Source organism: Oncorhynchus masou, chromosome 28 (genome assembly GCF_036934945.1).
Source record: "Oncorhynchus masou masou isolate Uvic2021 chromosome 28, UVic_Omas_1.1, whole genome shotgun sequence".
Taxonomy (NCBI): domain Eukaryota; kingdom Metazoa; phylum Chordata; class Actinopteri; order Salmoniformes; family Salmonidae; genus Oncorhynchus; species Oncorhynchus masou.
Window position 1 is genome coordinate 16755725 of NC_088239.1, and position 25528 is coordinate 16781252.

Consider the following 25528-nt stretch of genomic DNA (forward strand, 5'->3'; position numbering starts at 1 on the left):
GCACCTTGAAAATCCTCAATTTGGTGCTTGACAATGGTCAATGACCAATTTGACAGAGCTTGAAGAATTTTGAAAAGAATAATGGGATAATATTGTACCATCCAGGTGGAAAAGAGACACAATTGTAATCGCTGCCAAAAGGGGAAACTAACGTGTATTGATCAGGGGTATGAATACTTTCTGAAGGCACTGTACAGTATGTGGCCAACGCAGGCACATAATAAAGCCATGATTAGCAGTAGCATCAATCTGACCAAAAACCAGGTTCATTTTTTAATGGAAGGATTTGTATGGAAAGCCAAGTTTAAGCCAAAATTAGATGTTGTCATCCTCAAATTGACCACACATGGTTTTACCGCAACAGAGTAGCGCAACACCCTTCAATTGAAGCGACGGGAAACAAACAAAAGTGGCCACATCTCTCACAAAAACGGATAAAAATTTAAATCATGGATAATTTTAATGGATAATATAATGTCACTTTAATAATGTGTACATATCTTACATATCTTACATTACTCATATCACACGTATATACAGTATTTTATACCATCTACTGCACCTTGCCTATGCCGCTCAGCCATCGCTCATCCGTATACTTATATGTACATATTCTCATTCACCCCTTTATATTTGTGTGTATTAACTAGTTGTTGGGGAATTGTTAGATTACTTGTTAGATATTACTGCACTGTCGAACCTTGAAGCACAAGCATTTTGCTATACTTATATTAACATCTGCTAACAATGTGTATGTGACCAATAAAATTGTATTTTATTTTGATTTGATTGGACTAGTAAAGGGCTTGACGATGATTAGTTGACAAGTTGAACCAGCTAGTTCTCAAATAGATCATGTAAAGGCTGAAAGTAACTGAGGAGAGGTTTGGGAAATGCTGCCCTACGACACTGGCTGTCAATAGCCACATCTAGTCCTGCATCTGTCCACCCAAGCAGAAACCATCTCACTTCCAAACGACTACATAAAAAACACAATTCCTCATCCCATAATACATCACCACGTTCCACTCCCAAATAAACCATCAACGAACGTCTCTAAACCCGGGACTTATCTCCCCACCTCGGAGTTAAAGCATGATCATTGTTCAAAGAGAAAGATATCCGTCTGAGCTGGGGCACTATATTTCATGGGGGAGAAAGCTTGGAGTACTGTAGCGTGAGAGAGACCGAGTGGAATTAGACACATTAGCTGGGAAATGAAACGTCTTAACAAAAAAGGAGTGATGTTACTCGCTCGGGAAGGTAAGAGGGGGGAATGTGAAACTTTGTATTAAAGCTGGCACATCAATAACATACAGGCCTCGCCATATTACATCAGGCTGCCATCGGGCTCTAAGTCATCTGGGGTGTATTGATTACGCAAACCACTTACGAACCAAACGAAAGTAAACAGAGCAAAACAAGAGTTTCTATTGGACAAATTCTGGTAGGCCCATCCCTGTTTAGTTTTCTTCAGTCTAAGAAACGTTTTGCAGCAGAGTTGGCGGAATGAGTACACCCCTGATCTCAGTAGTACCAAAGCCGTGAACCCAGGTTTAAGAACAAAGGGATGCCAGGCAGTGGATCCTGGTTGATCACATTAGTGACATATTAACACTACAGAACCTACTACGTGGATGGAAGCAACATCATGGTTATCTGGCCAAGAAATTAAAGGGTTTTTAAGCACATCCAAATGAATAACAGGAGCTGGACAAGAAGATCAAATACATAGAAAACACATTTATAGATTTGTTGAAACTTTCTTTTTTAAATAAAAAAATTAAATCTCATGGACTGTCGGTCTTTACATACATAGCTCTATCTATGAATTGGAGAGTGGTTACATATCCCAACAATGTTACTTGTTCTGCTTTAAACCAAGATTGTGGGGCTCCCATTGGGTTGAAACACAGGATTGTGGCTCAAAACTACATGTCAGTCTACAAACCAATCTACTGAATCACTTTCACAAGAAAAGGATTGAAAGTCCAACCAACTAGAGAGAACTCCATAAGACTCACCACCATACATAGAGTAAAAATGCTAATACACAGCAGTCCTGACTCATTACGTTGAGACAAAGAGGGGCCCAAATAAGCAGATAAATACATAAATAGGACTGTGGATGATTTAACAAGGCACCTCAAGCCCCTGATTGAACTCCGACCTCCAGGAGCCTTGAGAAAGGGAGGGAGTTATGAAGGCTACCACTAAGGGAGGACACCTGCCCATGACTGTGCCGAATGCAAAAAGCTCCTGCGTCACACTCTGGTGCCTAGATATGCCAAATGCATCAAGGTGTGACTCTTGCTCATAATTAAAAGCTGAATATCATTTTTAACTCGAAAAACATAATAAAATATTTTTTAATAGTGAGCAAGTAATACGCTCCATTATCTTGGATGTTCTTGTACTTTTTTGGCTGCACCTCGACTTATTGAAGAGCTGTCCACTCCTCTCCAGGCTATGCCAATGGAAAATATATCACCCCGTTTGAACTCCATCGCCTTTGGGGGAGCCGGGAACGGCAATGCATGCATGCACATAGAGTGAATACGGCAACAACTACCGCTTATGATTGTCATTAAGAAAGGTGTGATGGTGCAAATCATTTTCAAGTAGTAATCATAACAGAACAATAAATATTTTCAATATGTAATAACTTACAACTCCACAATTAAAAAGCACAGAACAATTAAAGAAAGCTCAATGTTACAATATGTAGGTTAGGTTGAGAGCCCCTACCTTTTCTGATTTGGAGAATGTGGCATTCTGTTGCATCTGCGTAACTATTAGCATGGCTGATTCAAACACAAGGTTCTTCAAAAAGCACTCCTCTGCCTCTCCCTCAGTGTGATTGAAGTCTTCGGTGTGGAGTGGGAAGATTAGCGTAGCCCTCTCTCAAACACAGACACATACACTCAGGACCCCCCCCCCCCCCGTTGGCTGGCACACTCCAAGCTGTACTTTCTCTATCCAGTGAAACAATCACACCACGACAAGGCTCCTGTCTTCTGGGTTGCGCAATCTGTTTCTAAGGAGGGGCAGCTTTGGAATGTGTGTGTGTTTTAGCCTCTCGCTACTAGTAGTCTTTCCTGCTCCCCCCTTTTTCTCTCGCTCTCCCCCACTCTTTCTCCATCCCTCTTTCACTCTCTCATCCAGTCTCTCGAACTTGTTATCGACTCTCGATTCCCTCGCTTGGTCTATCCGCCTCTGTCTATCCAAGTCCTTTCCTACAACTCTTGACTCCCATCCTTGTTTTCCTCCCTCTTCCCCCGTCTCTACTTAAAGCTCTTTCCCATAGGATACTGACTCTTTTTTTGGTGGGTTCAGCACCTGAGCTAAATTGGAGCTTTGCGCCTAAGCTGCGGGCTAGGTATAGAAGAGGCATCTGTCAGAATGCACAGCCAATGGTGTACTATAGCAACTTTAGTGAGCCAAAAGTGTTTATTTTTATTTTTAAGTGTGGGTGTGTGTTGACGCTCGCATGTATGTGTGCACAGTGACTTGGTGAATGAGAGGGATTTACTAATAATTCGAGACAGAGGGAGAGTCTGTGTATTTGACTGAACAGGAGGGTACTGATTTGTGTGAGTGTGTGTTTCCATGAGTGGCCATGTACATGTATGTTGTCACCTGCCAAACTATGGATCAATTCAATCAGTCCCAGTGGTGGGCTGTGATGAAACTCCAGTGATATTTATGCGCGCAGCCTCACGCCTCGTAAATGACAACGCCTCCTCCGAGGGTAGGTCCCTGGCGCAATACGAGATGTTTTATTTATGTAGCATTTAAGGCTGCGGCGTGGCGAGCCTAAGTGCCAAAATAAAAAACAAGCGCAACCTGGCTGCCTTAGCGCGGGTGCTTCCACTAAATAAGTGGCATGAGGTTTGGAGGAGTGGGGATGAGAGATGGGCTAAAAGGTGGACATGGAAAATATTGAGTTTCTTCCCAAAGATGAGGGAAGCACATGTGTCTGTAACAAGTAATCTCAGCAGTGGCAAATAACATCTGAAGAACAAAAAACTGGAGAGAAAAAATAACAGAACACCAAATATATTCTGAATGTTTTGAAGTAAGGTTGTGAAGCTTTTTTAACATTTAAAACAGACATTTTTGTATCGGTTTCCCATGAAGTAAAATACATACAATTCCAAGTGAATTCTCAATGCAGCTGTGCTGCTACCAGCAACGGTTTGGGTCTCACGGTGCGGTGCGTCCCTTTCAGATGGTGAAGCACTTGTACTACCATTATTGTACCTCAATTCCAACTCGCAAAGTTTGCATTTCCTTCTCATTTAACTTCTCAAAGCATTGCCATACAGGACTTTGCTAGTGTCGCTTGCTTTTCTCTGCCATTTTTCTAACTGCTAACGATGAGGATGGTTTGGGTCTCACGGTGCGTCCCTTTCAGATGGTGAAGCACCTGTACTACCATTATTGTACCACAATTCCAACTCGCAAAGTTTGCATTTCCTTCTCATTTAACTTCTCAAAGTATTGCCATACAGGACTTTGCTAGTGTCACTTGCCTTTCTCTGCCATTTTTCTAACTGCTAAAGATGATGATGTAGTGGTGGAGAGTCGACTCCAAAATAATTAATTCCTCGACTCATTGCATGTCGACTCCCATTTTCTTTTTTTTCTTTTACCCCCTTTTTATCCCCAATTTCGTGGTATCCAATTGGTAGTAGTTACTGTCTTGTCTCATCGCTGCAACTCCTGTATGGTCTCGGGAGACGAAGGTCGAGAGCCATGTCTCCTCTGTAACACAACCCAACCAAGCCGCACTGCTTCTTGACACAATGCACATCCAACCTGGAAGCCAGGCGCACCAATGTGTTGGAGGAAACACCGTACACCTAGCAACCTGGTCAGCGTGCACTGCGCCCGGCCAGCCACAGGAGTCGCTAGTGCGCGATGAGCAAGGATATCACTGCCGGCCAAACCCTCCCTAACCCGGACGACGCTGGGCCAATTGTGTGCCGCCACATGGGACTCCCGGTCGCTGCCGGCTGCGACGGAACCTGGGCTCGAACCCAGAATCTCTGGTGGCACAGCTAGCACTGTGATGCAGTGCCTTAGACCACTGTGCCTCCCGGGGGGCTCCCGACTCACATTTCTGAGTGTCAAGATTTGCTTCTGCTAGGAATCGACTCCTAGGATTCAGTATTTTTGGAACGAGGAGACTGATTAGTTGTCTTGAACACAAACACTTGTATCTTTCATAGTGAGCTTGCGAGGGACGGGGAGAGAGAGGTGGGGCACAGTATAGACAGGTTAGGCCACCAGGCAGACAGAGTCAGAACTGTGCACTAGCAACTTCAGTAAAGCAGAACCATCATCAATGAATAGGCTAGGATATTGAGATGAGCAAGTGGCAACACTTTGCTCTCACAGTCAGTCAGTCACACAGTATCTGCCCATGTGCACAAGTTCGCTTCATGCTGATTACAGCGTGGTAGCCAGGGCAACAAAACAGAGAAATTGAGCCTCACGGTTCAACAGTCTCAGTTGTTGCGGAAATTGACCCACTATGCTGTTTACTTTCTGCATCTATGTCTTTTAAAAAAATAGTTTCAGTTAGTTTTCTTAAATTAAGGATCCAAATGTAGTTTTAGTTCCATTTGGAAGTGGCTCATCAACAATGTATTAAACCACAGCATTATCAGACAGCAAGTCTCAGTAAGCCCATAAAGTAAATCAATTATAGATATTTAGGTATTAGGCCCGAGGCCTTGGATCTTTGAAAGAGATTTAGAGAAAATCCTGCAGCACAATCACAGCAGGTCCATCTGGCTGCCTGACACAGGTGCAAGCACAGCATTTTTCTGTGGGAGGTCTGAGTTGGGAAGTTGACACAGCCAATAGCTGGGGCAGGAAAAGGCACTTGCCTGGAAAAATTAAAATTAAATATTTAAGAATAGCTCAGGTCTCTGTGAATGACAAATATGAGTATTCATAATCTTAGTTAAAAATCTATTGAGAACAACTGAATTGAACATTTTATTCTATTTATTGTTGAGTTAGTATTAATGTATACAGCACATATCATCAGCTACTGTGTGTCTGAAAACACATCCCCCTTATAGTTCTCCACCTTGACTAGCCTATTAAAAGTGTTGTGCACATGTTGAATGTTCTCACTTCAACGTTCACTCCGTTCCAACTGATTATTTGTTACTTTTATTTTCTACTATTCTTTTTTTTACTTAATTTTTTTTTTTTTAAGAATTTAACTTCATAAAGCATTGTTGGTTAAGAGCTTGTACGTAAGCATTTCACTGTAAGGTCTACTACACCTGTTGTATTCGGCGCATGTGACAAATAAAATATAATTTGTTTTGATCGGTCGATTACCATAAATCCAGTGAATCTCTTAATTACAGAGCAACAAATTTAGAAAATTACTGAGTGCTCTGACAAAGTTTAAGATAGCGTCCAGAACTTTATAGAGCATTTAAATGTTCCATTCCAAGGACTGAGCACCCCTTCAGCAGTGCAGCCAATAGTATGTATCCCTTAAGAAAAAAGGATGGATTTGAACACAAACAGAACAGTGAGGGGTAGTGAAAGAGCAGGAGTGTGTTTGAAAGCAGAGGCTCCTGAGTGTTTTCAGATGTTAACTATGGGATTGTTAACAATCCCTCACTTCACTTCACTCACTTTTTTTCATTATTGAACACAGACTCACCAATTCCCATAGTTTATGAGACTGGGGTGAGGAGACAAAATGAGAAAAAAAAAGGCCTAAAGAGGCACTGAAGGCAATTCCAAGATATTGTCAATTTAATAAATTAATTCATTAGGCCCTAATCTATGGATTTCACATGACTGGAATACAGATATGCATCTGTTGGTCACAGATACATAAAAAAAAAAGAAAATGGGCCTCACAACAGGCCTCAGGATCTTGTTACAATATTTTTGTGCATTCAAATTGCCATCATTAAAATGTAATTGTTTTCGTTGTCCACAGTTTACGCCTGCCCATACCCACCCCACCACCAACATGGGGCACTCTGTTCACAACATAGACATCAGCAAACCGCTCGCCCACGCGACACCATACACGTGCAGTGCAGTTGTGAGACCAGTTGGACGTACTGTCAAATTCTCTAAAACAACAATGGAGGTGGCTTATGGTAGAGAAATGACTATTAAAACCTATTAGAGATAGGTGTTCCGTTAGTGAAATTGCAGAGGGCCAAATTCAAACAACAGAAGTCTCATAATAAAAATTCCTAAAAGATACAAGTGTTATACATCGGCTTAAAGATAAACTTCTTGTTAATCCAACCACAGTGTCAGATTTCAAAAATACTTTACGGCAAAAGCATACCATGTGATTAACTGAGGACAGCGCCCAGCACATAAAACATGACAAACAGTAACCAGCCAAGTAGAGGAGTAACAAAAGTCAGAAATAGCGATAAAATTAATCACTTACCTTTCATGATCTTCATATGGTTGCACTCACAAGACTCCCAGTTACCCAATAAATGCTTGTTTTGTACGATAAAGTCCCTCTTTATTTCCAAAAACCTCCGCTTTGTTAGCGTTTTGTTCAGTAATCCACTGTCTCAAACAACATCTGGTGAAATTGCAGAGCATGAAACTCAACAAAACAGAAATTCTCACAATAAACATACATAAAAGATACAAGTGTTAAACATCAGCTTAAAGATAAACCTCTTGTTAATCCAAGCTGTGTCAGATTTCAAAAAGGCTTTACGGCGAAAGCATACCATGCGATTATCTGAAGACAGCGCCAGCTAACAAAACATTACATACAGTTACCAGTCAAGTAGAGAAGTCACAAAAGTCTGAAATAGCGATAAAATTAATCACTTACCTTTGATTATCTTCATATGGTTGCACTCACAAGACTCCATGTTACGTTTTTGTTCAATAAAGTCCCTCTTTATGTATATTAACCTCTGTTTTGTTGGTGTGTTTTGTTCAGTAATCCATTGGCACAAAGCGCGGTCACAGCAGCAAGATAAAGGTTTGTAGAAACATGTCAAATGATGTTTATAACCAATCCTTGGGTTGTTTTTGTCATAAATAATCAATAATATTTCAACCGGACAATATCTCCGTCAATAGGTAAAGGAAAAACAAGAATGTGCGCTCCTGGTCATGTGCAGCAAACATTGCTGGAAATGTCCACTGTCCACTCATTGAAAGTGGTGTTTCTTCCTCATTTTTCAGAGTAAAAGCCTGAAACAATGCCTAAAGACTGGCCACATGTAGTGGAAGCCATAGGGATTGTGAACTGGGTCATATGTCTTTGTATGGTGGATAGGCTTTCAATGGAAAAACAGCCATTTCAAAATAATAGCATTTCCTGGATGGATTTTCCTCAGGTTTTCGCCTGCCATATCAGTTCTGTTATAATCATAGACATTATTTTAACAGTTTTGGAAACTTTAGAGTATTTTCTATCCATACTACCATGCATATCTTAGCTTCTGGGCCTGAGTAACAGGCAGTTTACATAGGGCACCTTATTAATCCAAACTACTCAATACTGCCCCCGTTCCCAGAAAGGTTAAATTATCTGGCAACAGCTCTGGTGGACATTCCTGAAGTCAACATGCCAATTGCACGCTCTCTCAAAACTTGAGACATCTGTGGCATTGTGTTGTGTAACAAAACTGCACATTTTAGAGTGGCCTTTTATTGTCCCCAGCACAATGTCCAATGCACCTAATGATCATGCTATTTAATTAGATTATTGATATGCCACACCTGTCAGGTAGCTGGATTATCTTGGCAAAGGAGAAATTCTATCTATCAGGGATGTAAACAAATTTGTGCACAAACCTTGAGAGAAATAAGCTTTTTATGCGTATGAAACATGGGACCAACACTTTACATGTTTATAATTTTGTTCAGAGTAGAATGTAGGCTGCCTGTTCAGGGGCAGAATGACAGATTTGTACCTTGTCAGCTTGGGAGTTTGAACTTGCAACCTTCCGGTTACTAGTCAAACGCTCTAACCACTAGGCTACCCTGCCGCCCCAGTTTATATCTACTAAACTGAACATTTCACAAGACCAAGTACAAATAATTACATTTTCGTGAGTACATAGAATGGGAGGCACATCGCATCATGGCTCGCGCCCCATAATAGCTTGTTCTTAGCACTTCATGGAAAATCATGGTTCAAAGAAAAGGAAGAGAGCTCAAAAGGCACAAACAAAGAAATCCAAAAAATACAGACAAATGAGTTGACAACAAAACTGTAACGATTCCCCGGTGAAGGAAATAATTTTGTTAGGGGATTTCAATACTGATGCCTGCAAAAAGGATAGCCCAACCCACAGTGTATTTATGGACTTATGTAGATCACTTGCTCTGACCCAAATGATAAAATATCCCACCAGGGTATGTGAAACAGTGCAGAGAACAATTGACTTAATATTGGTGTCTGATAAATCCAAAATATCACAGAGTGGAGTAATAGTCTACTGAATCAGTGATCATTTTATTACATTTTGCACAAGGAGGGTTTTTAAAGATATATTTAAGTGTCACAAAAGTGTTCGAATCAGAGGACTCAAAAAATACTGTATTGAAATGTTTAGGGAGCAAGTGGGTAAAATTGACTGGTCACCTGTGCTGGATAGTGTAGGGGTAGACAGTGCCTGGGAAGCCTTTAAATGTAGATTCCTTGATGTGGTGAATGTGATGGCTCCCATTAGACGGGTCAGAGTAATGCAGAGATCTAGCCCTTGGTATAATCATGAGATTCTAGAATCTATCTAAGCAAGGAATAAGGCCTTTAAGAATTATAAGAACTCTCAAGAGCAGCCTGATTTTGTCCTATATAAACAGAAATGAAGCAAAGAACAGGATGGATGAGGCTAAGAGGGGTTACTTTGCTGATAGTATCATTGAGAACAAAAATGACCCTAAAAAGCTTTGGAAATAATTTAAGGAACTAGTCTGTAGTTGTACTACCAAAAACAAACTAAACACTATTGGGCTGAACATCAGGGGGGAGATGGTAAGTAAAAAAGCAGAGGTTGCCAATGAATTCAACTATCTTTTTTACTTCTGTTGCCAGCAAGCTGGTTAGCAAGCTACCCGCCAGTTCTTGTTTGTATAGAAGCGACCAAGTCAAGAAGTATTATGCCAAATTAGGGATTCAGCCAAACTCTTTCTTTTGCAAAGGTAGCAACAGCCAAATTAGGTTGCAAGTTTGAATCCCCGAGCTGACAAGGTACAAATCTGTCGTTCTGCCCCTTAACAGGCAGTTAACCCACTGTTCCTAGGCCGTCATTGAAAATAAGAATTTGTTCTTAACTGAATTGCCTAGTAAAATAAAGGTAAAAAAAATAAAAATAAAAATAATCTCTCTCTTGAACAAGGCATCGTTCCCAGGGACATGATACGCGCTAAAGTTATACCTCTGTATAAGAAGGGGATAAAGTCTGACCCTGGGAATTATAGGCCTGTATCTATCCTCTGTATAACATCAAAGACCCTGGAGAGAGTTGTACATAGGCAAATTATGAATATGTCTACAAATGTTTTGTAGACATGTGGTTTTTGGTTTTCAGTCAGGTTTTAGAAAAAGATACTTCATGTCTACTTTACTTGAGTGACTTCATCAGGAAAGCGATAGATGAGAGAAATCTCTGTGGAATGGTACTGCTTGACCTAGACAAGGCCTTTGATACAGTTAACCACTGGCTCCTAATCTACAAACTGGAGGCACTGGGGTTAAGCAATATCCCTCTAGGCTCGGTAAAGTCCTATTTGTCAGGTAGGGAGCAAGTATTAGAGGTTAATGGTTCACTGTCTCAGGAAAAACCCATGAATTGTGGCGTTCCGCAGGGGAGCGTGCTTGGGTCTCCACTGTTTTTACTGTATATAAACAATATGAAATATGCTTGTTCTTGCCGTCTTTTCCTTTATGCAGATGACTCTACATGAATTCTGCTGTCTCACAAAAGTAAAACTATGTTGGAGAGCATATTTAGCATGGAGCTTACTAACATTAACAAATAGCTTGGAGATAATAAGCTCTCTCTGCATTTAGGTAAGTCTGAGGAAATTATTTTGTGTGCACACCTAAATTGTGTAGGTCCTCTGAAATTAGTGGAGTTAGGAGGTGATGGGCTAGCTACTAAAACCTCTGTTAGCTACCTGGGATGCATCCTTGATGGAAGCTTGGGAGGTGTGAGCATGGCCACGAAAGTGCTAGGGAATGTTAACTTCTTCGATATAGGGGGCACTCTTTTAATTTTTGGATAAAAAACGTTCCCGTTTTAAACAAGATATTTTGTCACGAAAAGATGCTCGAGTATGCATATAATTGACAGCTTTGGAAAGAAAACACTCTGACGTTTCCAAAACTGCAAAGATATTATCTGTGAGTGCCACAGAACTGAAGCTCCAGGCGAAACCAAGATGAAATTTCAAACAGGAAATGCCCCAGATTTTGAGGGAGCTGTGTTCCAATGTCTCCTTATATGGCTGTGAATGCGCCAGGAATGAGCCTACACTTTCTGTCGTTTCCGTTTCGTAATTACAATTTAGCAGATTAACACTGGAGTGATAGACTGTACTGTACTGTAAGCAGCCTATTTGCAGCCAAGGCAGAAAGATAAACACGGGCAGAGACCCACTGAAGTAGCACTGCCCCCTCAAGAGTCTGAGCCTGCCTGGCAGGGTTGGGCCAACAAAGAAATCTCTCAAAGCTGCTAATGAGAACCTTGATGACCTCGTACCTAGCTGGTGGGAATTCCGGTGGAGTACCCCCACCCAGGAAGTGGCAGTGCTGGCAGCATTAACTGCAGTAATCCATGGGGAGGGTGTCACACTTGGACAATCAGAGAGGGGGCAAATTATTGTGGCCCTGGTGGCATAAAATAATCTAGTGGTCTTACTGCATTGAAGTGCTTGGGAAAATGGTCAAAACAGGGGACCAGCGTGTGTGTTTCGGGGGAAAGGGTTGTATCTGAGCTCCATCAGACAAGACGTTGGTTAATCAAATTTCGCCATTATGCTCAATTTGGCATGCAAACCCCAACTTGGGATGGGGGAGGTTTTAGCGGGTAGTGGAGAACAATTGGAGGTTTAGACAGTAACAGTGAAAATATCATGGTACAGCTATTTGGACACTCAATTATCATGGTACCTTTTAATGGTAAGTTTACAAACATATCCAGTGCATTCGGAAAGTATTCAGACCCCTTCCCCTTTTCCACATTATGTTACATTGTTACATCCCCTCTACCACACGGAACCCCACTAATCCTACCGACAGAAACGCACGAGGTGGCTAATAACAGACCTACATCCTATGCTAGCTTGCTACCGATGGCCCGTCTAGCTGTCTAAATAGCCGTGACCCCAAACAACCTCACTACTCACTGGATCCTTTTGATCACTCGACTAAGCATGCCTCTCCTTAATGTCAATATGCCTTGTCCATTGCTGTTCTGGTTAGTGTTTATTGGCTTATTTCACTGTAGAGCCTCTAGTCCTGCTCACTATACCTTATCCAACCTATTAGTTCCACCACCCACACATGCGATGACATCTCCTGGTTTCAATGATGTTTCTAGAAACAATATCTCTCTCATCATCACTCAATACCTAGGTTTACCTCCACTGTATTCGCATCCTACCATACCTTTGTCTGCACATTATACCTTGAAGCTATTTTATCGCCCCCTCCTTTTACTCTCTGTTCCAGACGTTCCAGGCGACCAATTCTTATTGATTTTAGCCGTACCCTTATCCTACTCCTCCTCTGTTCCTCTGGCGATGTAGAGGTGAATCCAGGCCCTGCAGTGCTTTACTCCACTCCTATTCCCCAGGTGCTCTCTTTTGATGACTTCTGTAACTGTAATAGCCTTGGTTTCATGCATGTTAACATTAGAAGCGCTCCTCCCTTAGTTTGTTCTATTCACTGCTTTAGCACACTCTGCAAACCCGGATGTTCTAGCTGTGTCTGAATCCTGGCTTAGGATTCCAAAAATTCTGAAATTTTCATCACAAACGACAACATTTTCAGACAAGATAGAACTGCCAATGGGGGCGGTGTTGCAATCTACTGCAAAGATAGCCTGCAGAGTTCTGTCCTACTATCCAGGTCTTTACCCAAACAATTTGAACTTCTACTTTTAAAAATCCACCTCTCTCACAAGTCTCTCACCGTTGCCGCCTACTATAGACCACCCTCTGCCCCCAGCTGTGCTCTGGACACCATATATGAACTGATTGCCCCCCATCTATCTTCAGAGCTCGTGCTGCTAGGCGACCCAAACTGGAACATGCTTAACACCCCAGCCATCCTACAATCTAAGCTTGATGCACTCAATCTCACACAAATTATCAATGAACCTACCAGGTACCTCCCAAAGCCTTAAACACGGGCACCCTCATAGATATCATCCTAACCAACTTGCCCTCTGAATACAACTCTGCTGTCTTCAACCAAGATCTCAGCGATCACTGCCTCATTGCCGTAATGGGTCAACGGTCAAATGACCTCCACACATCACTGTCAAACACTTCCTGAAACACTTCAGCGAGCAGGCCTTTCTAATCGACCTGGCCGGGGTATCCTGGAAGGATATTGATCTCATCCCGTCAGTAGAGGATGCCTGTTGTTTTTTTTAAATGCCTTCCTAACCATCTTAAATAAGCATGCCCCATTCAAGAAATTTAGAACCAGGAACAGATATAGCCCTTGGTTCTCCCCAGACCTAACTGTCCTTAACCAACACAAAACCATCCTATGGCGTTCTGCATTAGCATCGAACAGCCCCCGTGATATGCAGCTGTTCAGGGAAGCTAGAAACCATTATACACAGGCAGTTAGAAAACCCAAGGCTAGCTTTTTCAAGCAGAAATTTGCTTCCTGCAACACTAACTCAAAAAAGTTCTGGGACACTGTAAAGTCCATGGAGAATAAGAAAACCTCCTCCCAGCTGCCAAGTGCACTGAAGATAAGAAAACACTACCACTGATAAATCCACTATAATTGAGAATTTCAATTAGCATTTTTCTACGACTGGCCATGCTTTCCACCTGGCTACTGCTAACCCAGTCAACAGCACTGCACCCCCCACAGCAACTCGCCCAAGCCTTCCCTATTTCTCCTTCTCCCAAATCCAGTCAGCTGATGTTCTGAAAGAGCTGCAAAATCTGGACCCCTACAAATCAGCCGGGCTAGACAATCTGGACCCTTTCTTTCTAAAATGATCTGCCAATATTGTTGCCACCCCTATTACTAGCCTGTTCAACCTCTCTTTGGTGTCGCCTGAGATTCCCAAAGAATAAACTCTCCTGGGGAGGCAGGGTAGCCTAGTGGTTAGAGCGTTGGACTAGTAATCGGAACGTTGCAAGTTCAAACCCCCAAGCTGACAAGGTACAAATCTGCCCCTGAACAGGCAGTTAACCCACTGTTCCCAGGCCGTCATTGAAAATAAGAATTTGTTCTTAACTGACTTGCCTGGTTAAATAAAGGTAAAATTTAAATAAAAAAAAATTGGAAAGCAGCTACGGTCATCCCGGTCTTCATTGGGGGGGACACTCTTGACCCAAACTGCTACAGACATATATATCCTACCCTGCCTTTCTAAGGTCTTCAAAAGCCAAGTCAACAAACAGATTAGCGACCATTTCAAATCTCACCATACCTTCTCTGCTATGCAATCTGGCTTCAGAGCTGGTCATGAGTGCACCTCAGCCATGCTCAAGGTCCTAAACAATATCTTAACTGCCATCGATAAGAAACATTACTGTGCAGCTGTATTCATTGATCTGGCCAAGGCTTTCGACTCTGTCAATCACCACATCTTCATCGGCAGACTCGACAGCCTTGGTTTCTCAAATGATTGCCTCGCCTGGTCCACCAACTACTTCTCTGATAGAGTTCAGTGTGTCAAATCGGAGGGTCTGCTGTCCGGACCTCTGGCAGTCTCTATGGGGGTGCCACAGGGTTCAATTCCTGGACCGACTCTCTTCTCTGTATACATCAATGATGTCGCTCTTGCTGCTGGTGAGTCTCTGATCCACTTCTACGCAGACGACACCATTCTGTATCCTTCTGGCCCTTCTTTGGACACTGTTAACAACCCTCCAGGCAAGCTTCAATGCCATACAACTCTTCTTCCATGGCCTCCAATTGCTCTTAAATACAAGAAAAACTAAATGCATGCTCTTCAACCGATCGCTGCCTGCACCTGCCCGCCTGTCCAACATCACTACTCTGGATGGCTCTGACTTAGAATACGTGGACAACTACAATACCTAGGTGTCTGGTTAGACTATAAACTCTCCTTCCAGACCCACATCAAACATGTCCAATCCAAAGTTAAATCTAGAATCGGCTTCCTATTTCGCAACAAAGCATCCTTCACTCATGCTGCCAAACATACCCTTTTAAAACTGACCATCCTACCAACCCTCGACTTCGGTGATGTCATTTACAAAATAGCCTCCAATACCCTACTCAACAAATTGGATGCAGTCTATCACAGTGCAATCCGTTTTGTCACAAAAGCCCCATATACTACCCACCATTGAGGCCTGTACACTCTCGTTGGCTGGCCCTCGCTTCATACTTGTCGCCAAACCCACTGGCTCCATGTCATCTACAAGACCCTGCTAGGTAAAGTCCCCCCTTATCTCAACTCGCTGGTCACCATAGCATCACCCACCTGTAGCACGCGCTCCAGCAGGTATGTCTCTCTGGTCACCCCCAAGACCAATTCTTCCTTTGGCCGCCTCTCCTTCCAGTTCTCTGCTGCCAATGACTGGAACGAACTACAAAAATCTCTGAAACTGGAAACACTTATCTCCCTCACTAGCTTTAAGCACCAACTGTCAGAGCAGCTCACATATTACTGCAGATTACATAGCCCACCTATAATTTAGCCCAAACAACTACCTCTTTCCCTACTGTATATATTTTATTTATTTATTTTATTTATTTATTTTGCACCCCATTATTTTTATTTCTACTTTGCACATGCTTCCACTGTAAATCTACCATTCCAGTGTTTTACTTGCTATATTGTATTTCCTTTGCCACCATAGAATTTGTTTTTGCCTTTACCTCCCTTATCTCAACTAATTTGCTCACATTGTATATAGACTTGTTTATACTGTATTATTGACTGTATGTTTGTTTTACTCCATGTGTAACTCTGTGTCGTTGTATGTGTCGAACTGCTTTGCTTTATTTATTTTATTTTTATTTTCAATGATGGCCTAGGAACAGTGGGTTAACTGCCTGTTGAGGGCAGAACGACAGATTTGTACCTTGTCAAATTAAAAATAAATTAAAAAATAAACATTAGCCTTATTCTAAAATGTATTACATAATTTTTTCCAATCTACACACAATATCCCATAATGACAAAGTGAAAACAGGTTATAAGAATTCTTTGCAATTTAAAAAAAATCTATAAATAAGAAATACTTTTTTTACATAGGTATTCAGACCCTTTGGTGTAAGACTCGAAATTGAGCTCAGGTGCATCCTGTTTCTATTGATAATCATTGAGATGTTTCTACAACTTGTAGTCCACCTGTGTTGAATTCAATTGATTGGACATGATTTGGAAAGGTACACCCCTGTCAATATAAGGTCCCACATTTGACAGTGCATGTCAGAGCAAAAACCATGAGGTCGAAGGAATTCTCTCTAGAGCTCCGAGACAGGATTGTGTCGAGGCACAGATCTGGGGAAGGGTACCAACACATTTCTGCAGCATTGAAGTTTCCCAAGAACATAGTGGCCTCCATCAATCTTAAATGGAAGAAGTTTGGAACCACCAAGACTCTTCCTAGAGAACCCGATGGTCACACTGACAGAGCTCCAGAGTTCCTCTGTGGAGATGGGAGAACGTTCCAGAAGGACAACCATCTCTGCAGCACTCCACCAATCAGGTCTGTACGGTAGAGTGGCCAGATGGAAGCCACTCCTCAGTAAAAGGCACATGACAGCCCGCTTGGAGTTTGCCAAAAGGCACCTAAAGGACTCTCAGACCACGAGAAACAAGATTCTCTGGTCTGAGGAAACCAAGATTGAACTCTTTGACCTGAATGCCATCATGCTGTGGGGATGTTTTACAACAACAGGGACTGGGAGACGAGCCAGGATCGAGGGAAAGATTAACGAAACAAAGTACAAAGAGATCATTGATGGAAACCTTCTCCAGAGCACTCAGGACGTCAGACTGAGCAAAGGTTCACATTCCAACAGGACAGCCAAGACAACACAGGAATGGCTTCTGGACAAGTTTCTGCATGTCCTTGAGTGGCCTAGCCAGAGCCCGGATTTGAACCGAATCGAACATCTCGGGAGAGACCTGATAATAGCTGAGAAGTGACACTCCCCATCCAACCTGACAGTGCTTGAGAGGATCTGCAGAGAAGTAATGGAAGAAACTCCCCAAATACAAGTATGCCAAGCTCATACCCAAGAAGACTCAAGGCTCTAATCACTGTCAAAGGTGCTTCAACATAGTACTGAGTAAATGTGATATTTAATTCGCAAAAAAATCAAAAATCCTGTTTTTGCTTTGTCATTATGGGGTATTGTGTGTAGATTGATATGGGAAAAATAAAATGTAATACACTGTATGGCACTGTATGGCAAAAATATACACTGCTCAAAAAATAAAGGGAACACTTAAACAACACAATGTAACTCCAAGTCAATCACACTTCTGTGAAATCAAACTGTCCACTTAGGAAGCAACACTGATTGACAATAAATTTCACATGCTGTTGTGCAAATGGAATAGACAACAGGTTGAAATTATAGGCAATTAGAAAGACAACCCCAATAAAGGAGTGGTTTTGCAGGTGGTGACCACAGACCACTTCTCAGTTCCTACGCTTCCTGGCTGATGTTTTGGTCACTTTTGAATGCTGGCGGTGCTTTCACTCTAGTGGTAGCATGAGACGGAGTCTACAACCCACACAAGTGGCTCAGGTAGTGCAGCTCATCCAGGATGGCACATCAATGCGAGCTGTGGCAAGAAGGTTTGCTGTGTCTGTCAGCATAGTGTCCAGAGCATGGAGGCGCTACCAGGAGACAGGCCAGTACATCAGGAGACGTGGAGGAGGCCGTAGGAGGGAAACAACCCAGCAGCAGGACCGCTACCTCCGCCTTTGTGCAAGGAGGAGCAGGAGGAGCACTGCCAGAGCCCTGCAAAATGACCTCCAGCAGGCCACAAATGTGCATGTGTCTGCTCAAACGGTCAGAAACAGACTCCATGAGGGTGGTATGAGGGCCCGACGTCCACAGGTGGGGGTTGTGCTTACAGCCCAACACCGTGCAGGATGTTTGGCATTTGCCAGAGAACACCAAGATTGGCAAATTCGCCACTGGCACCATGTGCTCTTCACAGATGAAAGCAGGTTCACACTGAGCATGTGAGTCTGGAGACACTGCTGCCTGCAACATCCTCCAGCATGACCGGTTTGGCAGTGGGTCAGTCATGGTGTGGGGTGGCATTTCTTTTGGGGGCCGCACAGCCCTCCATGTGCACGCCAGAGGTAGCCTGACTGCCACTAGGTACCGAGATGAGATCCTCAGACCCCTTGTGAGGCCATATGCTGGTGCGGTTGGCCCTTGGTTCATCCTAATGCAAGACAATGCTAGACCTCATGTGGCTGAAGTGTGTCAGCAGTTCCTGCAAGAGGAAGGCATTGATGCTATGGACTGGCCCGCCCGTTCCCCAGACCTGAATCCAATTGAGAACATCTGGGACATCATGTCTCGCTCCATCCATCAATGCCACATTGCACCACAGACTGTCCAGGGGTTGGAGGATGCTTTAGTCCATGTCTGGGATGAGATCCCTCAGGAGACCATCCGCCACCTCATCAGGAACATGTCCAGGCGTTGTAGGGAGGTCATACAGGCACGTGGAGGCCACACACACTACTGAGCCTCATTTTGACTTGTTTTAAGGACATTACATCAAAGTTGGATCAGCCTGTAGTGTGGTTTTTCACTTTAATTTTGAGTGTGACTCCAAATCCAGACCTCCATGGGTTGATACATTTGATTTCCATTGATAATTTTTGTGTGATTTTGTTGTCAGCACATTCAACTATGTAAAGAAAAAAGTATTTAATAAGAATATTTCATTCATTCAGATCTAGGATGTGTTATTTTAGTGTTCCATTTATTTTTTTGAGCAGTGTATATATGGGGGATTGGAAATGATGCAGATAATTACATTGATAAAAGCCACAATCTATCTGCAATATTAACACTGATCTACCCCCTAAAAAAAATGGTATAATAAAAGACTTAAAAAAGTATGTGCGTGTGTGTGTGTTTGTGCGCGTATGATTCAAAATGGTGGAATGGAACAATATATCCATACTTGAACGGTGGTCTTTTATAAAAAAACATTTGTCGAAATACAGGAAGTGAAACATTAAGCCATCGCTATGAAAAATTGACAAAATACAAAACCATTTTACAATAGCATTCCATTTTTTGGATTAGCAAGCAATTCAACACTTCTCTAATTTAATTGGGCCTCCGAATTGAATTTGTATTACAGCCTTAGTTAATAACTTGACATTCAACATGTGACTATTTAGATAAGTGATGTGCCTTCTATGAACACCCACATGGTTTTCATGCCAAATTGCTCAATTCCTCATAATAAAACTTGTCTGAAAGAGTCGCTACTGTTATATTTTATTGAAATTGTTATTAATAGGACCATCAGAATACTATGCCCTGCCCGTACAGAAAGCACACTCACAGGGGGAAAAGAAGAGAAAGGGGTAGGTAGGGGAGACGAGGGAGGACTAAAACTGCATTCACGTCTCGTGAATAAGAAATTAGTTTTGACTTGGATCCAAGTTTCTCCTCTCTGGTATCTCATCTCAATTACCAAAGAGGCTGGAGAACATGATGAGTGACTACATTTGAAACAAGCTGTCGATGTGTGATGCCCTAGGAAGGAAAACCTGTTATCTATGAGAAGACACAGTGACTCCTCACAGAAAGTCCCTCATTATATATACATTAGTCTCTGTCTATAGGACACTTTCATACTGTTGTGAATCAATAGCACATTTTCATGAAGGAAGAATCCTTGATCACAAGTGAAACCGAATAGGATTGTCTTGCATATCCTTTATGCATATTTTAAACAAAACATGAAAACATTTCACAGAACTATGAATTCACAGGCAGTTATATAACTGTACATAATTGCATGACAATGATAGTGCATGCACCTTTTAAAAACAGACTCTCTGCAGGGTACCAATCATTCAGCTAAGAGGCCATACTAACCAAAACACTAAGCATGACCACGACACCTCTGTCCAATTTCCCCAGCTTGTCAAGAGCCAAAGTGAAATGAGAAAAAAATCCTTCTCTGAAAGCACATACTTAATTTTATGTCATGTTGAGAAGCAAGGAGGGAGGAACGGAGGGAGGAAGGAGGGCGAGGGAGGGAGGTGAGGGTGTAAATGGTTTCGAGAACGTTACAGCACTCATTAAGTTGGCTGAATTCTTCTCTGTGCCTTCTGTAAAGCTCTGTTTAAACAGAAGAGGGCAGGATGAAGGTCAGGGGCGTTCCGCAGCCTCACTATTGATATGAATGGCAAGACTAATTCACCCAGGAATGATTGATGGCACTGCCAACCAATCAGGAGATATGGGGAGAGGAGCGGCCTGGGCTAATATGGTGACAGATGGGGGGAGCATGTGCTGCGTGTTGAATAATGTAAAGACCTGTCATACCGACACAAAAGGTAAATGACGGAAGGACAACACTTCTCCAGGCTTCTACAGAGGCATCTCCTGATTAAGGTACTCAGGTCACCATTGCGTACTCTGGGTTTTTATTTCAACCTATTGCTCAACGAATCATCCCCACTTGGGTAGTTTATTGAAAGGAGCAATTTGACCTGAAAACCATGTGTGTGTTCACAGAAGGCCCATCACTTATCTAAATAGCATAGAGTCGCATGCTGAATGTCAAGTTATTAACTAGGATTTCCCAAGACCATGATTGAGGTCATCGAATTCAATTTGGCATTGTATATAAATAATTCTCCATCATGGACTTGAGAAATACAGTGTCTTCAGAAAGTATTCATACACTTTGACTTATTCCACATTTTGTTGTGCTACAGCCCGAATCAAAATGTATTAAATTGTTTCTCACCCATCCTACATACTATACCCCATAATGACAAAGTGAACACATTTATTTTTAAATGTTCGCAAATGTATTGAAAATTAAATACAGAAATATCTAATTGACATAACTATTCACACCCCTGAGTCAATACATGTTAGAAACACCTTTGGCAGCTGTGAGTCTTTCTGTGTAAGTCTCTAAGAGCTTTGTAAACCTGCATTGTACAATACTTCAAATTCTGTCAAATTGGTTGTTGATCATTGCTAGACAACCATTTATGTCTTGCCATACATTTTCAAGCAGACTTAATTCAAAACTGTAACACGGACACTCGGGAACATTCACTGTCTTCTTGGTAAGCAACTCCAGTATAGATTTGTCCTCGTGTTTTATGTTATTGAACCAGGTTTCCACTAAGATATTGCCTGTGCTTACCCCATTCCTTTTTTATCCTGAAAAAACTCAGCAGTCAGTCCTTAATCATTAAAAGCATACCCAGAACATGATGCAGCCACTACTGTGCTTGAAAATATGGAGCATGGTACTCAGTTGTGTTGTATTGGAAACATTGATACACCAGCCAGTGTAAGTAATAACGTCACCATGCTCAACGGGATATTCAATATCTGCTTTTTTTCTTTTTACCCATCTAGCAATAGGTTCTCTTCTTTGCGAGGCATTGGAAATCTTCCCTGGTCATTGTGGTTGAATCTGTGTTTGAAATTCACAGCTCGACTGAGGGAACTTAAAGATAATTGTATGTGTGGGACACAGAAAGTAGGTAGTCATAAAAAAACATATTAAACACTATGATTGCACCCAGAGTGAGTCCATGCAACTAACACTATATATATACACAAGAGTATGTGGACACAGTATGTGGATTTGTCTATTTTAGCCACACTCGTTGCTGACAGATGTGTAAAATCGAGCAGATAGCAATGGAATCTCCATAGACAAACATTGGCAGTAGAATGGCCTCACTGAAGAGCTGAGTGACTTTCAACGTGGCACCGTCATAGGATGCCACCTTTCCAACAAGTCAGTTCATCAAATGTCTGCCCTGCGAGAGCTGCCCCGGTCAACTGTAAGTGCTGTTATTGTGAAGTGGAAACATATAGGAGCAACAACGGCTCAGCCGCGAAGTGATAGGCCACACAAGCTCACAGAACAGGACCGTCGAGTGCTGAAGCGCGTGGTGCGTAAAACTTGTCTGTCATTGTTTGCAACACTCACGACATGAAATGGGTTTCCATGGCCGCACACAACCCTAAGATCACCATCCGTAATGGCAAGTGTCGGCTGGAGTGGTGTAAAGCTCGCCACCATTGGACTCTGGAGCAGTGGAAACGTGTTGGTGCGGCTGGCTTCCGGGTTGGATGCACGCTGTGTTACGAAGCAGTACGGCTGGTTGGGTTGTGTATCGGAGGACGCATGACTTTAAACCTTCGTCCCTCCCGACCCCTGTACGGGAGTTGTAGCGATGAGACAAGATAGTAGCTAATACAACAATTGGATACCATGAAATTGGGGAGAAAAAGGGGTAAAATTCAAAACAAAAGAAACAAAAAAAAGAGTCTGAATACTTATGCAAATGTTATATTTCAGTTTTCTAATTTTATTACATTTGCAAAAAAATCTAAAATCCTGTTTTTGCTTTGTCAGTTGATAGAACTTGTGTGTTGGCTTTTCAGGCTGTGTTACTACAGAAGGAGGGTTACGGGCAATTGCAATGTTGTTCTATCAAATGATGAGCAGACTTCTGCCGGTGACAATTATCTCTCCAGCGCACAAATCCATCTGTCTTATCAGGAATGTGTGCATACAGTATTGTAATTAAAGGATGACAAAACCTCAGGCAGAATGACCAACAAAAAAAACAACAGTTGTACTGACTTCAATTCAATTCAAAAAGCATTGTGCCAAAACTTGGGTTGAACGAGTCCAAAATCCTAGGGATGTAGGGCGATGTGGGGAATACCAGATTGTAGCTGTGAACGTTGCAGGTCTCGACAACAGTCACAACCCTAACAAATAGAGACATACACGTTGGAAAAGGATGGGTGAAAAACTAAGGGGAAGAAGGAGGAAGGCTGTTAGTGCTACTCAACCATCCCCTTGTCTCCTGGCAGACAGGGCCACCAAATGTTTCCCTGTCCTCATGATTGCATCCTCCAGGCCTTCCTATCCCCCCCGGTTTACTGAGCCACAATGGGGGAATAGCTAGTGGTCCCTTACCTCCCTCCTCTCCTCTTTCTCTGTACTCACACAACCTAAGTACCGTGGGGATATTGAGACAGACATCTTGGTCCTTGGTGAAAATGCCATTTCTGTCAGGTGCATACTCAGGGTAGAAGTGAACGGGGTTAACAAGAGCTACAGTTTATAGCAGACTCACTAACCAGCCCATAACACTGCTTAGGCCTTACCTAACAACAGCTCTGCACTTGATCCTGGCCAGCTACACGGAACTTTGCAAAGCCATAAAAAGTTTTACACTAATTTGTTCCTGTGTCTAATCCCCTAACAAACCATTTCCCTTGAGCTTTTCTAGTTCTTCTCTGTATATTTCATTTAAACAGAACAATTGGGGTAATGTGTTTAATTTGCAGACATTTTCAAATCAAATCTAATTGTATTTGTCACATGCGCCGAATACAACCTTACCGTGAAATGCTTGTGACCCTGGTGATGTCATTGATATTTTTCATTATTCACACAGTGTCATGTAACAGTGAAACGCCTCTTTTCCATGCTGTGTTTGGATACCTTATATTTTGATAATAACTCCCATTTGGTTTCACGTTCTTTCACCAAGTAATTTCACAGCAGAACCACAACTCCCTCTAATATGTACGTATTACACAAAGTAGAGCAATACTCCTGGGTGTAAACACAACTATATTTCACATAATGAATACACAGAACCAACAGAAAGGCATACAGCACTGGTGATAAGGGACAGCCAAAGCCAAAACTACAAATTCCTTAGCTACCAGTCATCAGGAGAAAAATACTAGCATCTAAAGGCAGCCACATTCATTTGTATTCGTTTGTGCGAGGGAGAGCCATGTAAAATGTCAATGACAAATCTGTCTAGATGCCATTATCTTCGGCTGAATTTCACAAGAGAGCCATAGCAAGACTGGGAGTGGTGGCTAAGAGCCACAGTAATTTATGCTAGGAGCTACACCACAGAAATGCTGATACGTTTCCCGTGGGATGGAGCACGCCTTCTGTACTACAAATCATTTCAGCAAACACATTTTGGGCAATTTAGCATTGAATTTAGAATACAGGGGCTGAACCAAGTCGTTCTCCACCGTGTGTTGGTAAATTTACTGGCTGCATGGTAACAGGACAATTGACATTTGCGCATGAATTGAAATGCAAGTTCATGTTCAATATCAATATTTTTGTGACTAGCTGTTTTGTTGCAAAGGTAGATTATCAATGATTAGAGCAAAATGTAACCTGGAATATGGCCAGCCACTGCTGAAGTAAACAACAGAACACTCAACTGGTTTCTATTCTGTCAACTTGTTTCTTTTTAATCATTTTCTGTGGTTGTTGAATCTGCAATTCACCTTCTGATCAAAAGCATGCTGTTGCATGCATTACATCAATTTTCTCAGCTGGGTTGGGGCCAAGAATTTTCAAAAATTAAATCTTCCAAGTGAATTTGTCATTGATAACGGCATACACAACATCATCTAAACACAGGCACGGATCAAGGTATCATGGGTCCCAGGCCCTTTGCTCGCTCAGGTCCCTTGCAGTTTAGGACTCAAGTGAAACGAGTTACTTTCAGATAATATGGTATGTCCACGTAAACCAAGAGATGTTTTTTTCAAATCGTCCATTCATGCTCTTAACACAGTGTTGTACGAGGCGCTGCAGTGCGAATGGGCAGATTAAATATCATTATATTCAGATAATCTGGGTATAAAGAGTTAAGCATGGATGAGGTTTGGACCCTGGGGAGAGGTAGAGGGTGAGGTTTATCACGGGGAGGGGTAGAAAGGGAGAGGGTGAGGTTTAGCACCGGGGAGGAGTAGAGAGGGAGAAGATGAGGTTTAGCACCGGGGAGGGGTAGAGAGGGTGAGGTTTAGCACCAGGGAGCGGTAGAGAGGGAGAGGGTGAGGTTTAGCACCGGGGAGGGGTAGCGAGGGAGAGGGTGAGGTTTAGCACTGGGGGGTGACATTCAGCCACAGAGCGATTGTCACAGAGTTCTCCTGAGTGAAACACATTTATTCTACTTCTCCAATGTATGAAAAGCATTTAATATGGTAGATGATCCTGAAAGAATGTACTCTGGCATCTATTAATGGCTGACAACGTAGGACAAGTCTTTTTTGCTC

At 42.3% G+C, this 25528-nt stretch overlaps 1 protein-coding gene across 2 annotated transcripts in view; it reads right to left on the reverse strand.

Annotated features, from left to right (window-relative positions):
- The window catches only part of LOC135517273 (dipeptidyl aminopeptidase-like protein 6), a 297746-nt gene that overhangs the window by 206551 nt on the left and 65667 nt on the right, over positions 1 to 25528 (reverse strand). The window contains exon 1 of one of the 2 annotated variants that reach the window (XM_064941419.1): positions 2749 to 2920. The exons of the other annotated variant lie outside the window; for it this stretch is intronic. Coding sequence (XP_064797491.1) covers positions 2749 to 2802 — 54 coding nt within the window. The 5' untranslated portion in view covers positions 2803 to 2920. Of the gene's footprint in view, positions 1 to 2748; positions 2921 to 25528 lie in introns of those variants that run through there. 2 annotated transcript variants of the gene reach the window in all.